Source organism: Teleopsis dalmanni, chromosome 2 (assembly GCF_002237135.1).
Source record: "Teleopsis dalmanni isolate 2A chromosome 2, ASM223713v2, whole genome shotgun sequence".
Classification (NCBI taxonomy): Eukaryota; Metazoa; Arthropoda; class Insecta; order Diptera; family Diopsidae; genus Teleopsis; species Teleopsis dalmanni.
The window spans coordinates 127,898,186-127,918,916 of record NC_051847.1 but is presented as its reverse complement, the minus strand read 5'-3'; the positions used below and the strand labels follow the sequence as shown (position 1 = coordinate 127,918,916).

General features: G+C 29.6%; 1 protein-coding gene across 2 annotated transcripts; it reads right to left on the bottom strand.

Moving 5' to 3' along the window:
* Positions 1-1,976: 1,976 nt before the first annotated feature.
* LOC119678975 (serine-rich adhesin for platelets-like) lies at positions 1,977-13,943 on the bottom strand. Of its 2 annotated transcripts, none has more exons than XM_038091108.1 (5): positions 13,754-13,943; positions 6,009-6,410; positions 5,804-5,905; positions 4,272-5,515; positions 1,977-4,179 (listed from the first exon to the last, which is right to left on the bottom strand). In XM_038091108.1, the coding sequence occupies exons 2-5, from the start codon at positions 6,283-6,285 to the stop codon at positions 2,080-2,082; spliced, it is 3,723 nt and encodes a 1,240-aa protein (XP_037947036.1). In that variant the 5' UTR covers positions 6,286-6,410; positions 13,754-13,943; the 3' UTR covers positions 1,977-2,079. The 2 variants fall into 2 exon arrangements, with proteins under 2 accessions (XP_037947036.1, XP_037947037.1); XM_038091109.1 differs by having other exon boundaries at positions 5,804-5,884.
* Between the last annotated feature and the right edge of the window lie 6,788 nt (positions 13,944-20,731).

The following is a 20,731-nucleotide window of genomic DNA, read 5'->3' as shown; positions in this document are numbered from 1 at the left end:
TTATATATATTTAAATATTTATATAAATCTCAATAAAAATTATTGTGGGGTTTTAATATGCAATTTGTGTTGGTTTTACGAAATGGTTATTATAATTAGTAATGTTTTACTTCGTTTTTAGGAGAAATTGCATTATCCCAATTAGTGTCTACTAATTGCGTACTAATGTAATAATGAATAATTTGGAATAATTATTTAAATTGCAATTAAAAAGTTTTATTTTTAGGTTATGTACAGGAGCATAGTCTCGTTGCAACACATGCAGAATAAAATTTTTAACTAAAATGATTATATTTTCTGAAAATATCTCATAATGAATAAAATATTAAATACAATTATATGCATATATTGTGATGTATGTACACTTATACAAAGGATAAATAATACAAAGATTTTAAAATATTTCATACATTTTTCATAAAGTAATATATGAGAGAAATGCTAACAGATAAATTGGATAAGTACTGTGAATATTTTCTATTCAATTGGCTATCCTTAGTATATATGTGAATAGAAATATATAAATTTATTTAATAATAATAATAATTTATTACTTGCTTATATGCTTAATATTATTTATTAAATTGATGCCCGCTGCGTAGAAGGGGTCAGAATTTTCTCGCAGTTAGAATTGTCAGTCATAGGAGGCGGTTAAAATTGCAGTGCCAGTCTGGCACTTGTGTTAGGAAGTACTTGCAACGCCTGACCAGAGGTGAAATTCTTGTACTACTTCTGGCCAAGCTCAGTTGGCCCGCAGCTTCTGCTGTTCTGACCATATGAGGTTGGATTCGTTGTGGCTGTGGTTAAACCCAAACTTACACGGGTAGAATGTTCAGGTGTTTATCATTAATTCGACGTGGAGTTAAGTATTCACCACCGGGTGCTACAGCCCACATTATAACAGAGGTTTATGATAGGTCTCGATCAAACCAAGTTGAAAGATTTGAGTAACACACATATCTTCATTGGTACCGGCGAAATAATACATACAATTTCAATGGGGCGTTGATTGAGGCTTGGTACTAATACATTGTATATTTGAACACAATAGTGTTAGGCCTCCAGGCGTTGAATGCTACGTAAAATAATATAGGAAGCTTATTAAATTGATGTCGCCTACTAAAGTCAATCATCAAATGGCTAAGGAATTTCCTCCGTTGGCAATTGATGAAAGACAAAAAGTACTAATATAATAGTACTTTTTTTCCGTTGAAAGTATTTCAATCTAATATATGGAAAATGCAAGGGATTTTCTCCTTTCTTAGAACAGTTTTCCATATACAGTACTTTTCTGCTGTTTCTGATGGTTTATTCATCACATCTTATTATTATTATATATCATCATCTTTTATTGAAACTACAATTTTACGGATAAGCCATAACAACTTCTGAGCTAGTGTTGTTATACCTATAATAATAGTACTGGAATTAATACAAATATAGTACCTAGCATCTCACATTTACTTGAATCCGAATATTTCCAATTGATCGAATATGAGAAATCTGTTACTTTTTTTACGTTTAATTTTATACTATAGAGTCACCCTCTGTTAATATTCAAAAATTATAGAATTTAATTATAGTATTTAACTTAAAACTAATAATGATAAAAGCACTAATATACAATGCAATCAAGGATTGTAATCTGTAATAGTAAACCATATAAGCCATAAAAGGTAACTACTATAACTCTATGGCACGTTATTAGATACCTTTCAAATTATATGTCTGGTATTCAAAAAATGGATTCTCTCTTGGCGGTCAGATTTCTTAACTATGTTTTAATTCTTGCTCTTGAAGAGAATTATATCCTCAAGCTTTTATTCTATGAATTACAAATTATTATGATCAACAAATTGGGTGCCTACCATTTTAATTCTATTAAAAACAAATAAACTTTTTTGATTTTTAACACATCTAATTTAATTTATTATACATTTAATTTTTTTGAAATATTATATATATAATGTGTTAAAATTTTTTTTTTAAATTTTAATTCTGCAAAGCGTTCCCCACAACAAAACTCCTCTTATGTTTCTTCAATGTAATACGAAATATGTCGCCAGATACATATGTGATTCACACAAAGTACACTGGGAAGTGGTCCATAATGCCACTCTTCTTAGCTTCTTGCAGACCATTTATAGTGCTGTAGAAACAACTTATTGAACGTCCAGATGACATTAAAATAATTTTAATGTGAAATAGATTATTATTTGCGATATTAACAATTATACCAATATCTTTGGGATCGTACTCTTTGATAAATTTATATATCACATGTATTATACGTTCATCATAAACTGGAAGATAGCCATTCGTACAATACAAACAAGTTTCTTTTAAGTTCGAATAAATGTGTGAGAAGGTGGTTTGTACATCTCTGTTGCAGTGACCGACTTCTTCACGTTCCACAGATTCTGATTCAGATGTATCTGAAGTGGGTTGTAACTCATCTGCGTGATCAAAATATTTCTTTAAGTTTTCAGCTTCTTTATTGCTTTTATATGTTGGTATTTCAACCTCTGAACCACTAGACGATGCAGGGTACACCAAACGTTCTTGTATAATGCAAGTACACGGCACCGGTGTAACTGTGTCTTCCTTCACGAAATTCACTTTTTTCTTTTGACAAGGATTAGTGGTTTTTTCGTTTGTAGGTAAAACTGAATTGTTCACTTCAGGAACAATTTTAGGAACTGAGGTTTGTGTAATGGCATTGGATGTTGAAACATTGTGGATATTATCATTAACATGGCTCGATGTTGTCGAACTAAATGTAAATGAAGAAATTTGGTCATCATGCTTTTTCTCTTTCTTAGCGATCTGACTTATTTCTGAGGAGCTTCGGAAAACTCGGTGTTTCTTATTTTCTTTCTTTTTGTCAGATAGAGAATCATCACTGGATATTGATAGATTTACTGATTCAGAGCTTTTATGCTGTTTCATTTTTTTGTTTTTGTTGGAGCCAGAAAGACTGGACGCTAGTGAATTATGCGGAACTCGACTGTTGGCTCTTTTCTTACTATTAATAACGTAGTCACTTGTAGATGAAGTAGTTTGAGGTGTTGGTTTATCTTGTTTTGGCTTTCTAGCGGTACCGTGTAGAAATTTTACATAATCTCGTACTGTAAACACCATTGATGTGATTAAATGTTCTAATTTGGATATCGAAGAACGAGTACGTTCTTTTTCTGCAGCTCCTTGATGTGATTTATTATTCGTTCTTATATTTTCCGCTTTAGCTTTACGTTGCTCTGTATAGACTTTAGTGGGGTGGGGCGAAACGGATGGTTTGATTATTTGTGATGTATTTAGTTTTCGAATGACAGGCAGTTTTTTTGGTTTATCTAAATATTTCTTTTCATAAGATTCTGTATCTGTAGTTAACTTTTCAAGTTCGAGAAAAGGTTTGTTTACGTATCTATTAGTGTTCAAATCTTCCACAGTAAAAATAAATGCTCTTCTGTTTTCGCCGTTTGAACCGAGTTTTTTAAGATGAACGAATTTTGGTGGATCTAACATATCTGATTCAACATGACTCGATTCATGCATGCTAGATGAACTTGGAGAGGTATTCTTTATCTCTGAAATCTGATTAATATTACTTTTCTTTTTCGTCGACATATTCTGAGGATGAGTTGAAAGAGGTGGAGCTTTTATTATTTCTATAGCATTTGAATCACTATCAGAAGATATTAATTTCTCATCCAACTGCATTTTTTTTTCGTTCACAGATTTTTTGCTTAACGACAATTTGTTTATGTTGTGTGATAGTTCTGGTTCCGCTGCGTCTGGTTCCATAACACCAGATGTTTGAATGGCAGTCAACTTAATTGTAGCTTCAGTCAATCTATTATATTCACAACCTTTCTCAGAATCTTTGCTAGTGAACAAATTGTTTGTGGTAGAGATTGGTTGTTCACTATTTGTTAACTCCTTAATAGTTGCAAAATTGATTGTTTTCTCTCTGCTTAGATTTTTCTCCACGAGCTTGTCATCAAGGTTTGCAGCTGTTGGGGTTTCAGTTAAAACAAAGTTAATCACTTTTTCGAGGCTTGCATGTTTGCTAATGGTCTCCTTATTGTCTACATCTGCAGCAACATCCCGTGTAAAAACTTTTTGCCAAACATCTTCAAAAAGAGTAGAAGAAATACTAGACATCTCCAATTCAGATTCCTGTGATAGTGTGCAAATATAATAAAAGGTGAGATACGCACTATATATTATATACTTAAAAATAAGTGAAAGAGTGAATGAATCAAGCTTACCATAGGATGATCGATGGAAATTTCTGCGACACTCGATACAATGCCATGATGATCTTGCAATTCTGTTAAAATGGCACTTAATTTCACATTTGTGGTTTTTACTTCAGATGAAAGTATTTCAACTCGCTCCACAACTGCTTCCATTTGTTGAGTTAGATGAGTATAAGTTGAATTTGCTTCATAAACATCTATCTTATTGTCATTTTCACTAACTATCAGTTTATTAAGCTCAGATTTCTCAACAGAAGGGCTTTGGCTTTCACCATTGGATTCTGTGATCAAGGTTTGATCAATATTAATTTGTGAACCATCAGGACGATTCCGTTTATTTTCCTCGATTTTACATTCGTTGGGAATTTGCTTTTTCTTTACTTGCGCATTACGTGAAAGCTTTTTAGTTACCACGTCCATTTCACTTTTGTTTGAAATTTTTTCTTTCTCAACTTCATCATCGTATGGAAGATCTGGTTTTTCCTCACCGATTTCACATTCAAAAGGTTTTTGCTCTATTTTACTTTCTTTATCAGTTGAATGGTCCCGTTTTTTTTCTCCAAAACTGGTTTTAATAGAAAATATTTCTTTTTTAATTTCCTGCTCTTCTGGATGTTTAGATTTTGTCTCATCTTTTTCGCATTTGATTGAATCCTCTTTTTTCTTTATTTGTACTTCATCTCGAGGTTCTCGATTTTTTTTATGGATTTTACATTTATTTGACTGTTCTTTTTCTTTGACTGCGTTCTTTATTGAAGTGTATTCCTTTCCAGCATGTACATGAGCTGAACCCTTATGTTTTCTCCTTTCGATTCCAGATTTAAATAGAGTCTGTGTTTGTTTAGTTGCAAATGCATGCAGGGACTTTTCCTCTTTTTTTATTATTTTTTTTGTATAACATTTATTGGATATATTTTCTGTCTTTTCCTCTTTTGGTATTTTAAAATAAGCGGGTAAATAGTCTGGAAGCTGATATCCTTGCAACGTTTTCTCTTTGGGATTAATAGAAGTTAAGTTTGTGTTAGCTTGAAGAAATGGGTCATCTCTTGGTGTGTGCAATATATTAATGTTTCCATTTTTTCTTACTTTCGGTGATTTTGCGGCGAAGGTTCCCTGCTTTTTAATTGGCGCTTTACAATGGAAACGTTGCTTTTTACGATCCCGCTTATCCTTGCAGTGCTTTATGGATATTTTGTACTTCTTAGTTAGTAACTCAAATGAATCAGTTGAGAATTGTCTAAACTTTGGTTCCGCTGTGAAATATTTAACAAATTAATAAATTTTTATGATAATTATAGTAAATACAATATATATTTTCCTCACTAAAAAAATTGGATTATTTTTTTCAGTGGCGTATTTAGGTTTGTGCTAGGAGGAAGAAATATTAGTAAATATTTTTTTGGCACTGTTATTCAATTATTATTATATATATTATATTTGAGTTATATACATTGTTGGGAGAGCGGAAGGTTCTGTTTCTTAACCATCTCTACCCTGAATACACCACTGGTACTACTGATATAATAATTAACTCCTCTTACTCTTGACTTTTGCAATAGTTTTATCTTTTTTCAAGGTATTGGGTTCTGCATCTACAAATTCATCGCTATCGAATGATATGACTGTTGTGGGAAAACCATTAGCTATTAAATAGTCCAAAAATTATATCAATATAAAGTAATATAATTTTAAGAAATATATTATATTGAACAAATAAATGTTTAAATGATGTCAGAATATGCTTGCCTTTCTTAGTTGTCTCTGAAATTTTGATTTGTGAAGTTTGATTTTTAATTCCAACGTTGTTAGGATCCTTACTTGGCCAATATCTGTGCCGACCTGGTATTTGTTTTTTAGACAAATCAACATTTGCGATATGTTCTTGTATGAAACGGTGTTTCTCATAGAATTCTTTAGAGTTTATTAATCCAGTTTTACGTGGAGTAGGTCGAAAAGTAATAACGACTTCCTCGATATCGGACTCTGAACAACAAGTATCAATATCAATATTGCACTTCACCATGATAATTTCCCTTCTTATTGCATTCACAGAATGATTTTGACATGTATCAGTTGATTTAGATCACTCCAAAATATATAGTAAATTTAATCTCGGCAAAGGAAGAACCCGAATTAAAATTAATCTCTCTACAAAACAAATTTAAATTTCAAAAAAATTAAAATATTTACGGTTGTAAAAAAACGAAATTTTGACATATATCTAAAAATATATGAAATTTTGTTTTTAAAATAAAAAAGTTAAATTTAACAAGTAAGAAATCACTTTATATTTTTTTGAATTAGACAATGATGCAGTAGTCTGTCTACGAACGATATAGAATTGTGTGATATGTTAAAATTACTTTTCCATCTAGAAGAAATTAATCTCAAAGACTCTAGAATTGATTCTTGAGATTAGACCCTTGCCAACAAAAGTCTTGTCACGTAGTCTGAATAGGTATTTGGATCTTTTTATCTATACTTATGGAAGGTAAAAATATCCAAGCATTTTAAAATTTCCTATGCACTTCCCTAGACTTGGTTTCAGAACAAACAGCGTTTTACTGCAGTGCTTCCTGCATACGTAGAGACACTCCGAATTCCATTTTCATTGTGGAAGTTTCAAGAAGTTGTAGTCGGTACAAATATTCATGTACTTTTCCAAGTTTGACTATCAGCAGAGTACGGTTTTTTACTGAAGTATTTTTTTGACAGCCTGTCGCAGTGTTTATCGGTATGGATGACGATCTGTAAAATTACTGGCGTACACCAGCAGAAAAACTCTGATTTCTCTTATTTATTGTGGAAATTATGGAAACCTACAAGAGGAATAAAAAAATTAAGTATTTCTCCTATGCTTCTTCTTATGTTTTAGCTCTCATAAAAACAGGTTTTAGTGAATAATATCTTTGAGAATTTGCTGGACTGTTCATCAACAAGGACAAAAAATTTATTAATTTATTTAAATTTATATTCTTTTGTCTAAATGTATTAGTAAAACTGCAAATAATCGTTTTTCAATGGTTGTGGAGGGATATCCTAATACTGACGGGTCTCCATCTACTCACCTGGCACTGCAATCTAACAACTATTTAATTTTTTATCATATAAAAATTAAAAATTTTAATTATAAAAGGATATAATTATATTTCTTTTATGTTTAAGTAGGAATAAAGTAAAAAAAAAAAACTATAAATTATTATAATGTAAACATTTTATCAAAATTTTTTTCCAATTATTACAAATTGATAATTCATGTCTCCTTGCAAAAAATTTTAAATCGGTTTGTTTTAATATTGAAGTATGAATAAATTATTTTTAAAATAATTTTTTATTTATTTTTATTATTTCTGAAACTTAATACAGTTATATAAATAAATTTTTTTAAAATAATTTTTTACTTATTTTTATTATATTTGGAGTTCAATACAGCTATATAAATAAATTAGTTTTTAAATAATTTTATATTTATTTTTTTTTATTTCTGGAACTCTGAAATTGGTGCATAAATGAGTTATTTTTTAAATAATTTTTTATATATTTTTTTATTTCTGGAACTCATATATTTGAATATGTGAATGAATTATTTTTTAAATAATTTTTTATTTATTTTTTTATTTGTGGAACTCTGAAATAGGAACATGAATTAATTATTTTTTAATGACTTTTCATGTACTTTTATTATTTCTGGAATTCAAAATATCTAACATAAATGATTTATTTTTAAACTAATTTTTTTTTTTTTATTTCTGGAACTCTGAAATAGGTACATAAATGAATTATTTTTTAAATAATTTTTCATGTACTTTTATTATTTCTGGAATTTAATGCAGCTATATAAAAGAATATTTAAAATAATTTTTTATTTATTTTTATTATTTTTGCAATTCAAAATAGCTAACATAAATGAATAATTTTTAAAATAATTTTTTATTTATTTTTATTTATTTTTATTATTTTTGGAATTCAATACAGCTATATAAATGAATTATTTTTAAAATAATTTTTTATTCATTTTTATTATTTTTGCAATTCAAATTAGCTAAAATAAATGAATTATTTTTAAAATAATTTTTTCTTTATTTTTCTTTATTATTATTATTTCTGGAATTCAATAAAGCTATATAAATGAATTATTTTTAAAATAATTTTTTATTTATTTTTATTATTTTTGCAATTCAAAATACCTAACATAAATGAATTATTTTTAAAAAATAATTTTTTATTTATTATTTTATATTTCTGCAATTCAAAATAGCTTTTTAATTACAATAATGAAATTATGTTTAATTCAATGTTGGTTTTGAATGTTTTTGATTTCGAAGTTCTTTATTCGATTATTTAAAATTCAAAAATAGTTTGTGTATCGCATATTAAGTGAATTATTTTGTAATTTGACATAAAATTTGCTTTACGCATACATAAATCAAGTTTTCATTATCTGTCAATGTCAATCTCGACATTTGGTGAGATTAGTACGAATCAAAATGAAACTCGAACTGGGAATGCGACCAAATAACCACAGATACTTCTAACAAAAAGTTGCAATCAAAGGATGATTTTAGTTGAAAATTTAATTTTAATCCATAAAATCGCTGCAATTCGTGTTTGTACTACAAATCGATTTGGAAAGTATAGAAAAATGGCGAAATTCCCGCTGAGGCACAGATTATTTATTATCAGTTAAATAATGAGATAACCAAAAATCAGTGTAACTGTCAATATGTCATAAACTGCTTATCGCAAAAATAGCATATAGCTGACCTAATGATATCCCCGAGAGTTCAGATACATCATAATTCCCATGCAGTACGAGTAAAAACACAAAGAAATATACGAAATGAATTCATTGGCAAATAAATTGAAATATTTTTCCAATGAAACGTAATAAAGCCAGAAATTAATTAGTTAAATATTTCCGTAAAATGATTTATGCCCTTTTCGGTTCGCATATTGGCATACGAATTAAAATTGGCTTAAATATTTTGTAGCACATTTTGTGAGTTGGTAGTAAATTTCATTTATTGCAAATTTATGTGTTAAATTAATTAAGAAGGTTTGTTTTTTTTTTCTTTATTAAAATCAATTTCAGCTGTCAGCTTTTAAAACTGCAAGAGTGAAACTCTTTACGAATCAACTCGGAAGATAAATGAACCTGGCCAAGTCAACACATAACAAACGATTCCAACAACAAATGAGTAAACAAAGCAATCACGGTACCTCTTCAACATACAACCTCCATGTACATCCTCCATGTATCTATATATACATATAAGTGTCTATATATGTGAATATATAGATGTGTAGTTGCAGTGTTACTTGCACGTTTCTGTTCAAGAAATTCCTTCAATGCAATAAAATTTGCACCAAAAAAAGGACATCAACAAAAGTGCTGCATACTAAGTTCACTCGGAATGGCTTTTATATATGTGATATATATACTCTGTGTGTATATGTGTGTGTGTGTGTTTATATTTGTATATTTTAACCAATTTGACCCATGTGCAATTAAAATGGTAAATTGCAATCCTGTTGACTATTAATTTTAAGATATGTTAAAAACATACACACAAACGTGTTGCACTTACATGGTTTCATATAAAATGCGATTTGTACAGAGTTGGAACTGTTGTGGATGCAATAAATACTCGAAATAAAGATGAATTTGTGTTTAAGTTTAAATGGAAAATAAAAAATTATAAATTAATTGCTTAATTTCAAGGCAAAAGACGTCTGTAAGCTATAGTTGATTACTTTATTTGCATATAAAAGAATTCATTTAATATTAAATGCTGTAGAGTTTCATATAAAAACTAATAAAACTTGTTATTATATATCTCCCATACCTTGTGATCAAAAAAGAAAAAATTCCCGCGCTTATCCAATCGGTAAATTTTTTTTATTTTCATTCTGGCAATACTATTATATACATTCTGTCAAAGTTTAACGCATATCGTACGATTCGTATTTGTTTGGCGTCTATACAAAGAAGACGAATCGTCTGGCGATTTTTAGCTGAATTTCATTCAAAAAAAGCGTCGTTGTGATGTGGGCAAAGAGATGTTTTCCAACGCAGATAGTGACCTCACATTCATCGAACGCATCACAACTGGTGATGAGACATGGGTCTATGAATTTGACACGCCCACCAAAGAACAATCGACCGAATACCGAATGTTGCTTCGAAGGTGAGCCAAAACCGAAAAGAGAACGCCAAAGTCGGCCCAAAATCAAGGTTATGCTGACTGTTTTCTTCGATATTTGTGGTGTGGTGCACTATGAATTCCTTCCGGACGCTCAAAAGGTCAATAACGGTCAATATTCGCAAAAAGAGGCCAGATTTATGGAAGGAAAACTCATGAATTTTACACCACGATAACGCACCGACTCACACAGCGTTGGTTGTGTCGCAGTTTTTGGCCAAAATCATCCACCAATATCATCAACCAAGTACCGTACTCTCCAGATATGGCCCCGTGTGACTTTTTCCTCTTCCCCCGACTCAAATTGCCATTGCGAGGAACGCGTTTTGAGACCATAGAGGCCATAAAAGAGAATTCGCTGCGTGAACTAAAAGCCATACCTTCGGCGGTCTATAAAACTTGTATGGAAAATTGGATCAGTGCTATGTGCTATGTTCCCCATTCATGGTTTCTCATTTTATTGCTCTGAAACTGTGACAGTAAAGTACTTGTGATTGTAATTTTAAACAATTTTTTTTTAATATATTACCATTAGGCATGAAATTCAAAGTAACCATTTAGTTTTAAGCTAAGTCTAAAGAAATCTCAGGTTGGTCCCTAGAGAAATTATGCCATTCGACGGTGCTCGTACGCTGAACTCTAGTTAACTATGAACACACGCTAATTCAGTGCTGCTATAACAGGACACTATTTGAGCTTTAGTGAGATTCGGGCACAAGGCTGCTACACCAATCTAATCTAATCTATATGACACAAAACCTATTCTTGCAGTTTGCAAAAGTCAATTCATAAGTGTAGTCAAGTCAGACTTTTTTTTGGTGAAGTCCAACCATAAGCAGTCCAATTCTACTATGCGAATTACTTAAACAAGGAATAGCAAATAACTTCTAGATCTGTACAGATAGGATCTAAAAACAATGGTTAGAGCGTTAAATATCACCGAAGTTATCAATAGGTAAAGAAGCTTAAAGTGATCTGCAACTACCGGCAAGTGTAGCCCATTTACGAAAGAAATAAAAATATTTCTACATGCCATTGTAGTATGTTCTGCTCTTATACAATGTAGGAAAAGAATATTGTGTAAAAATGAATGTACGAATAAATTTGTCAAACATCGATTCGAATGAGATAAATCCATTTTAAATATAGCTAAGGTAACGTATATTTAACAATGCCTGAGTAGAGACTATGTATAGAAGATGCAGAAATATCCTAGTTCTATTCAATACAGAAGAAGATTTTTGCAAGCATAAATTGGTTGAATGTCAGAGTAACGAAAAATACGGGTATGGAGACATCTATTCAACAACGGATAAGTAAAGACTATATATATAGAAGACTCAGAAATGTTTTAACAAATTCTTGGAAAATGTCCTGTTGTTATATTGTCCGCAAAGAATTGATCCAAGAACTTGTGTGCTTAAACAATCACCTGAAACATTGGCCTTTGAAAGACTGGCCTTTTTTGAAGTCAAAAAAATCCATTGGTAATTATATATAGGAGAGGATAAAAAGGTTCAAGAGTGTTGACAAAAAAATTATTACAAAGGAATTCAAAATTCAAATTTTAATAAAATTGCAAAACTTTATTCGATGTGAAGTATTTGCTATTTATTCTGGTCAAAAACTTTTCAAACATCTTTCTTGTCTTATTATTCATATATCTTAAAGCTCAGTGTCAGTGAAGTATGTAAATTAAAAATTTAATAAAAAAATATTTCTGTATATGTCTTATCATTGTTGTGTTCTAATGACCAAATCAAGCAATCATTATTTAGTTTTTATTAACTACTTCCTCTTCCAGTCTTTCTAGGTATTCAGCGCCTAGAAATAGTATATATTTACCTATAAAACTGTCTGTATTTTTATATAAATTTGACACTAACCAACAGTTTTCTTTTCAATTTTTATAATTTTATGTAAATTTAATATATATCACATGTACATTTATTTCATTATATCGCTCTTTTACAAATATACAATATTTCCACTTAACTATTCTATAAATTTTTTTTTCGTCCCTACAACTATAAAATCCATCCTCTTGTATCAAACCCATGCTTACAGTTATTAGCATAATTTCCGCTTGAGCTCAACCGACAAGAGGATATGATTTATTATGGCATTGGCAGACTCCGGCTACTTATGCCGTCGAGACTAGTTAAAATTGAGATGAGTCGATAAAATTTTAAAATTATGTATTACTACTGCCAGTCTGATGTATTCGTATGTAGTTGAAAAGCAGTAGTTTAAGGACTCAAAGAAATGGAAACACCATAAATCATGGTATTTTGAGCAACCAATATAGACAAATACAAATGTTGCTATTAATGTTTAACAAAAAAAAAATAAAGGAAAAAATTTCAGCAAATTAAGTTTTAAGTATTAAATTTTTATTTATTAATAATAAATCACTTGGCAGTGTTCAAACACTTGAGATCATAATTCAATATTGAAATGAAAAGTGTTTATGGAATAATTTTTTAAATATTTAATAAGTAATTTTTATTGAATAAAAAGAAAATATTAAAAATAGAAAATAATGGGCGATATAAATAGGAAAAAGATATTTTTTTTGAGCCAAGAATTTTAAGCTGGGCGCTAGGCATAGGAAGTATGTTTAGTAACTAAATATGGGGTCATCTACTCAGGTCAGAACTTTTTAAAAGTTAAAGCATGGATAATTTTTCATAAGTGTATGATATTCCAAAAATAGTTTTTGTATTGTTTAATAATTTTGTTAATAGTTAATTTAGGTAATGATAATGATTATTGGTTGGTATCAATCTGCATTTTTATTATTATGTTGAGGAAAGTTGAGTCAGTGCACCTGAGCACTTTTACTCTATATTAACTGCGAGGTTTCATCAAAACCCCTCTTTGTGCCTTGACTGGATTATTATTTATCTCATCATCAGACTAAGTAATAATTGATCTCAGATCTGCATACCTCCCCGAGGAGCCGGTAACTATTCTGAGATTTGATAACGCGGTGTTACTAAGTCTGTCAGATTTCGCAAATAATTTCAAGGCTCTATCTTTTATGTATTTTTTGATGGGATCAATCTTGAGGTCCCTAAGGATGTCATTCGTCTTAATATACCAAGGAACTTTGAAAAGTCTTCTTAGAGCCTGACTTTGTACTATATTTAGGAGATATGGTGTTGGTGGTTCGAAAATTCAAGTGGAATTTGTGGAATTTTCATGTATTATACAATATAGAGTTCAAATATAAAGTGAAAAAAAAAATACAAATAAAATTTCCTCATTACCTTGTGCGAAACTTACCTCTGATTTGTGATTTTTGTCCGATTTCATATGAACACTTCCTTTGAATAAAATTTGTTCCGTATTATATGGAAAATTTTGTTTCTTACTTAATACTTATCACCAAAATATAATTTGATCAAATTGCAATGAAGGAGGAACGAAACTATTACAGCTTAAAATTTTTTATACTTTCATTTAATAGGTATATATTTTATATAAAAAATTGATATTGTAACTTGTCAATGTTTTGATTTTCTGTGAATACGTGATATATTTCTGGATTCAAATATTTGAAAATAAAAGTTTTTATAAAAATAAATATTTAGTAACATGTGTTTGAGGCTAGAAGTAAATAAATCAATAGTATTAGATAAGACTATTACACACCGCAACTTACAAGATCTATTTAAAACCATTAGCTTAAAGAAATGCCCAACGTACGATTAAGCAACAATGTCTGATTACAGTAGGTAGCAACAGTTACTGTAATCCAATTTTTAGTTCATTAACGTTTCTATCCTGGAACTTTATCGGGAATACTTTAGGATACGTCCATCCGTGTCTTTTTCATTAAAAAATTATTTTTTTTTCGTTAGCCTGCGTCCAGGCTTCGCTGATATTTTTGATATGGTATATGTAGCTACTTCAGTCAGTGCATCAATTGCTTAATCATGTGTTGGATAAAAGTTTTCATCTTTAACTACATTAAATTATCCTGACATTAAAAAGGAATTCACATATAATACTGTAGTTTAAATTTTTTTTAAATTGAATTAAATGTTTCGATCTCGAAACTCCACCTACCAAATGCTATATTTTCAGTGGTAAGGGTATATAGATTGTGAAACGGGTTTGAAGAAACTATTATATGTATTGTTTTCTTATGATTTTTGTGTTTAATGGAGCTAAGAGGGTGCAGTAATTACCTAACTGTCTTGTTTAAAAAATCTTGCTAATGAAATAGTATTGGAATGCATTTCATTGTTTCAACGCAAAAGTATTTAAGACCCAAATGGAGCAAAAATATTGTTCCCCGTAGCTATTGTTCCTCGTAGCTACTACAATTCCAAAAATCTCCACTAAATTTTTTTCGGTCAATCGATGATCTCTGATGTTGAGGTGGTTTGTGGACATTTTAAACGTGAATTATTTCCAGGGCTTGGGTGACTACTTTTATAACTACTAGTACATTTACAGTCCGTAAGTGATAGTAATGCTTCTCAGAGACTATGTTCGCCTTATACGCTTTATTTTTTTACAAATTTCTAAAGAAATTTCTCCCTAGGTTAGGTTATTGGTGCTGTCGGAAGACTCACTTAGACCATGAGGTCCATTGTGATACCCTAAACAATTTGACACCTGTCCCTATAACCACAGGTGTCACAGGTGGTACTGGCCATAAAGCCACTGACACGAGCTATGAAAATAAAATCTAGCTCTCTTAGTAAATTGAAAATGTGTGACCCTAAATAGGAGAGTCTATGTCTTGCGAAAGCAGGACACTGTAGCAGAATGTATATTAGTGTATTTCTCTCTCTCTTTACAGAAAATTTTATATAAATATGTATGAAATATATTTTCTTATTTCACCCAATTTTTTTTAAATAATATTTGTTAAAAAATTCATTAATTAAATATCAAGTTGTGATGGCTTGAAATCTACGAATCGATAGACCGAAATGAAATTGATCTACGATCTAGTAAAGTTGATGGTACTCCAGAAACTCATTGCACAATATGGGGCGCATATTATATTTACATAAATACATATAGATATATACATATGTTATATGCCAAAAACAGTAACAGATCAACTGGATTGTTATGTTGACTTAATAATTCAAATCATTTTAGATATGAATCGATTAATGGAAGATGAATAATATAAATTAAAGTCATATTTTATTATTGATGCTTATATCAAGTATTTTCTAAATAAAATAGTCAATGTTAAGGATAAATAATGCTAAAAAAATATATGATTTAAGTCGAATCAAAAAAACTGCAAATGTGATTGCAATAAAACTGATTATATTTAATTTATTTTAATTTTTTTTGTATAAACTCACCTGAATTTTTTTTTCCAGCACTAAGTATTTTTAAATCACTAAAGGACTATAAGTCTTTAATTAAAAACATTTAATCTGTACAAAATTGATTTTTGAATGAACACTTATTTTATTTTTCACACAATTTTAATATCAAAATATAGTTTCTTCAACTAAGAATAGAATAATTTAAAGACAAAAATCTGAACCAAAGTTGATAGCAACTATAAATTCAATAAATTTAATTTAAATATAATATGACAAGTAATTTTTCAAATTTCTAATTTTCGAAGAATACGTAATTGAAAAGAAAATATATTTTTAAAAATTAAAATTTAAATAATAAAATTTAAATACAAAAATTTATAAAATTCAATTAATCAGTTACATGAATAAAATATATTTTAATCACACCTAATTGTGAACCAGCATCAGAAGTTCAGAAATTGAAGTAGAGATAATGCAATATGTGAAAGACAGACTTAAATAGCATAGCTCTAAAACTTATAGTAACCTCTATCGAACGCATACTTGTGCCTTATCCTCCTTTTTCTTAGTGAATATGTGATTAGTAAAGTCTCTAAGGCCGGTAATCTGTAATAACTGACTTAGTTTATTATTATTATTATTATAATGACGTTTATAAGTTTCACCTCAAAAATATAACTTTTGTTGAGGAAGACACTTTCTGAAGACACTATCTAGAAGAAAAGGATATATATTGTGCCAATATCCAGCACTGGCAAGAGACTGACTATCTTGGCATATCATTGTGTTGGTGATGACTTGGCAGCCAATTTCAAGTTAAATGAACTGCTTACGTTAACAACAGATATATTTATGTTAATGGAAGCCACATTAAACTTAAGTCAATAATGACATCCGTAAATCGAAGAACGATAATTAACGTAAGTCGTTTTGTGGTCTACTCGGGTTAATTCTTCCTTTGGGGCCATTTTATGGACGGTTCGTTGTCCCAACGGCCCACAAGAAATATAATGGTGCTTATGGTATTGGGTATCACACTGTGATACTACGGTTATTACGTTTTCTCAACACCCATTGGTAAACACCCTCTAATTCGTAGGATATGGTTTCGTCTAATATATTATGAACTGAATATAATCTATTAAGTCAAAATAAAAAACTGAAAACTTAAGGTTTGTTGATTATAAAAGTTTCTGATTATCTTCCAACACAATAAGTTCAAATAATTGATGTACTCAGAAATATTACTACATGGTTTTCTTAAAATTTTGCCTACAAGTACAGTAATTCTCTGATAGAGGATATTGCCCTGACTACTCGAGTGCTTTCTTGAGTATTCGTTCAAAGCAGTAGCTGAATTGATTTATTTTGATTAAAAAGCGCAGATCCGCTGGAACTTCAAGTCCCTGTAAATAATACCTATTTTCAACAAAATTTATATTTCACTGCAAAGTTTATGGTATCAAGCATTTATACATATACCACACCTCAAAGATAGATAAGAAGATGTAATACTATTATAAAATCTTTTAAATATATAAATGATAATATAATTTTGTAATTAAGTAAAATTTATAAATGTTATTTACTTATATATACAATTAATTTTTTAATTTTATGTACTTGAACTTGCATTGCATATATGTTATCAGAAAATCAGAGCAGCATCCTTTCCGTTTTAATTAATAAAATGAACATACTTTATTGGAGCATAATGAAGTTTAATTATGTCATTATGCGAGTGTGTATAAATCCAAATAAGACTAATTAACGTGAAACATGCAGCTTAATATGTGCACTTAGACAAGAAATAAGACACATAAATGCAAAATCCTGTCATAATATTTAATATTTAACCTGAACAAGCGCTGAGAGCGTTTCTGATTATAATTTATGAGTGGAAATGAATGCAGGAGTGTGTACAGATTTAAATGGAATGCAAACCTTCTTTCCATTGACATAACTCAACACTTATGCTAACATAAAAAGCTTGTATTAATTACAAGATGTACTCAGTAGTACTTATCTCAGCATGAAAATGAATGAATACACAAACCAAAGGAAGTCAAAAACGAGAGGTCGTAAAGGAATAGAAGGATGGAGCTGAGTTTCATCTAAAATGTTTGGCTGTTTTTTTTTTTTAATTTTTATTTTATAATATATTAATTGCATGTATATATTATTTTAAGATAAAATATATTAATTTTAATTATTTTGTACATATAACTATAATTTAATTAAAGTTAATTAAATAATGAGTTAATTAAAATAAAAAGAAAACTCATTAATTATACAGACAAAGACAGTTCGTTGATAGTTGATTATTAATTTCTAACTTAGTAATCGAAATTCGCAAAGAAAATGGATGAATAGATGGATGGGTGGATGACATATGCGGTAAATCTTGGCTATCAAATACTCTAAAATTAAATAATTATTTTTCGAAAAAATTTATTTAATAATGGAAAATTTTGAGGAAAGTTTTTTTTGGCAGGAAAATTGCTAACGATAATCATCATTCGCTGATAGAGGTTTATATTGAGGATAGGATAACGAAAACATTAAGTTTTGAGTAATTTCAACGCTTCTAAAGTGGCATCAAAGACATCAAAGCTATCAAAGACGCAGCGTAAGTTCGTCAGCCTGAAAGTTGGAAGATACGGAATTGAAGGCATCATTTGAACAAGATTCAGTTTGAAAGCAAAAAGAATTTACAAAATGAACGATTATAACATAATTCGATGACAATTTTAAAGCTTTTAAAGTCGGTGAGATTTATTCAAAGCGAGGCAATTCGATATCACGTGAGCCAAAGCTTACAGAAGTCAAATAAGTGTGTATTATTGTGCAGGTGAAAGACTATCCCGCTAATAAACGATTTAGAGAATATATCTCATTTATTTTACAGCTCAGTTCTTGGATGTTCTGACTACTATCAACTTCATTGAGACAAGTGAAAGACTATTCCGCTAACAGACGATATAGAGAATATATATAGAGAACATTTGTCTTACAGTTCAGATCTTACATATTCTATCAATAACATATACTATCAATTTCAGACAGGTGAAAGACTACTCTGCTTATTAACGATGTAGATAATATAACTCATTTGTCTTACAACTCAGATCTTGCATATTCTATAGTCATACTATCAATTGCATAATTTCATCAATTTCAGACAGGTTAAAGACTACTCAGCTAATTGACGATATAGAGAATATATCTCATTTCTCTTACTACTCAGATCTTGCATATTCTAACTACAATCAATTTCATTCAGACTGAAGCCTATGTTTTCAAAACTGAAGCCTATGTATTCTTAAACTTCAAAGACTAACGGTTTTTTAGGTTTTGAACCCATAAGTTGCCAGCAAGAGACGAAAATGTAGTATACAAATAATTCAATATTTTAGTAAAATATTGTTTAATTTATTTATGAAAAGAGTTTTTTAATTAGTAAAAAAATCATCTTGTTATTTATGCATCCAATATATGTACCATTTTGTAAATTAGACAATATTCTAAGTATCAAATCCAAATATATTTCTTAGTTATTCTGTATAATATTCTTTTTGAATAATCTAGCTTAATTAGTATTGTATTATTTTTTCAATGGAACCATGTGCCATAACAATTTTAAGCTTCTCTGTGAATAGATTTTCTCAAATATCAAAAACAAAGTTAGTTGTATTTTAATGAAGGAATCACATACAATATAAATGGTTTTAAGGATGTTGTATTGTAGTAGTACACATCATACGAGTAAAACGTCAATCATCATTCCTCATTGTGTGCACTCTATATGTGCACATAATTGTAGCAAAAAGTCAAATGGTTTTAAATAGAAGTATTAGCATCTGCTGACTTCCTGGTACATACATCCTGCAGTCCACATCGTTCCAACGATTGAAGACTTTCAGACTTTCTCAACTGCACATTTACGCTTTTCAATTAAGTGGAAACCATAGATAAACAAAAACTTGGAACACATCGGTTTCATTTTTTTTGTATGTCTTAATTAAAAGGATTTCATCAATTCAGTTGCACCTTCCGTAACTCAACATCAAGAGTAGAAAAACAGTAATTGCGGTAGCAGCATCAGTTGGGAAAAAAGAAACCATATCGAGTATCCATGGCAGTGAAACTGAATGAGTCCTTCACACTGGACAGGTATGATGCAGGATTCTTATCAAATGCAATAAATCACAGTTTGGTTAGCAGTAAAACGCAAAAGAAGTGCAGCGCAATAATCGTCAACATCTCGTCTTCATCTTTATCCTTAATTTTTTCTGCTTATTTCTTTTTTATTTATTTCGTTTATTTTCATTTTATTTAATTTTTATTTTGTTTGTGTATACTTTTTGCTTCCATGTTCGGGTTTGTACTTTATTTTTGCTATCTGGACTGAATTTTATGCTTCTGGACCAGTTTTGTCTTCTTACCTGTCGTAGTTGTTCCAAATGATTTGTGTTTTTAATTAGCTCCAAAATCCAATCGTACATGCTCTTCCAATTCTTCAGCATATCACATTCGAATTCATTTTATTGTTTTAATTACGATTTATCCGATGGCAGTCCTTGGGTTTAGCTATTTCCGTAGGTGTTAGTACAGCAATGTGTGCTGAGGTTCTTTCGTTTTTGGTGAAATTTTTTGTCAATTTCGTAATAATATATTCCGATTTTTATAAATCTTTTCTTTTGCTCACTTATTCTGCAGAATTTTTAATTGAATTTTGTTTTTACTGCATTAAAATTTCCTGATTACAAGAAAAGCATAATAATCCTTGCAAGGAATAAATAGTGTAGCTTGATTGCTTTTTTATAGTGAAGCTTTTTTTATAGTTCCAGTTTATTTTTTATATTAAAGATAAATTTTAATAGCACAAAGTAAAGAGAATAAAATGTTAAGTTAACATTAGCAGTAAAAGTAAATAATTTGTTAAAAAATATATAACTAT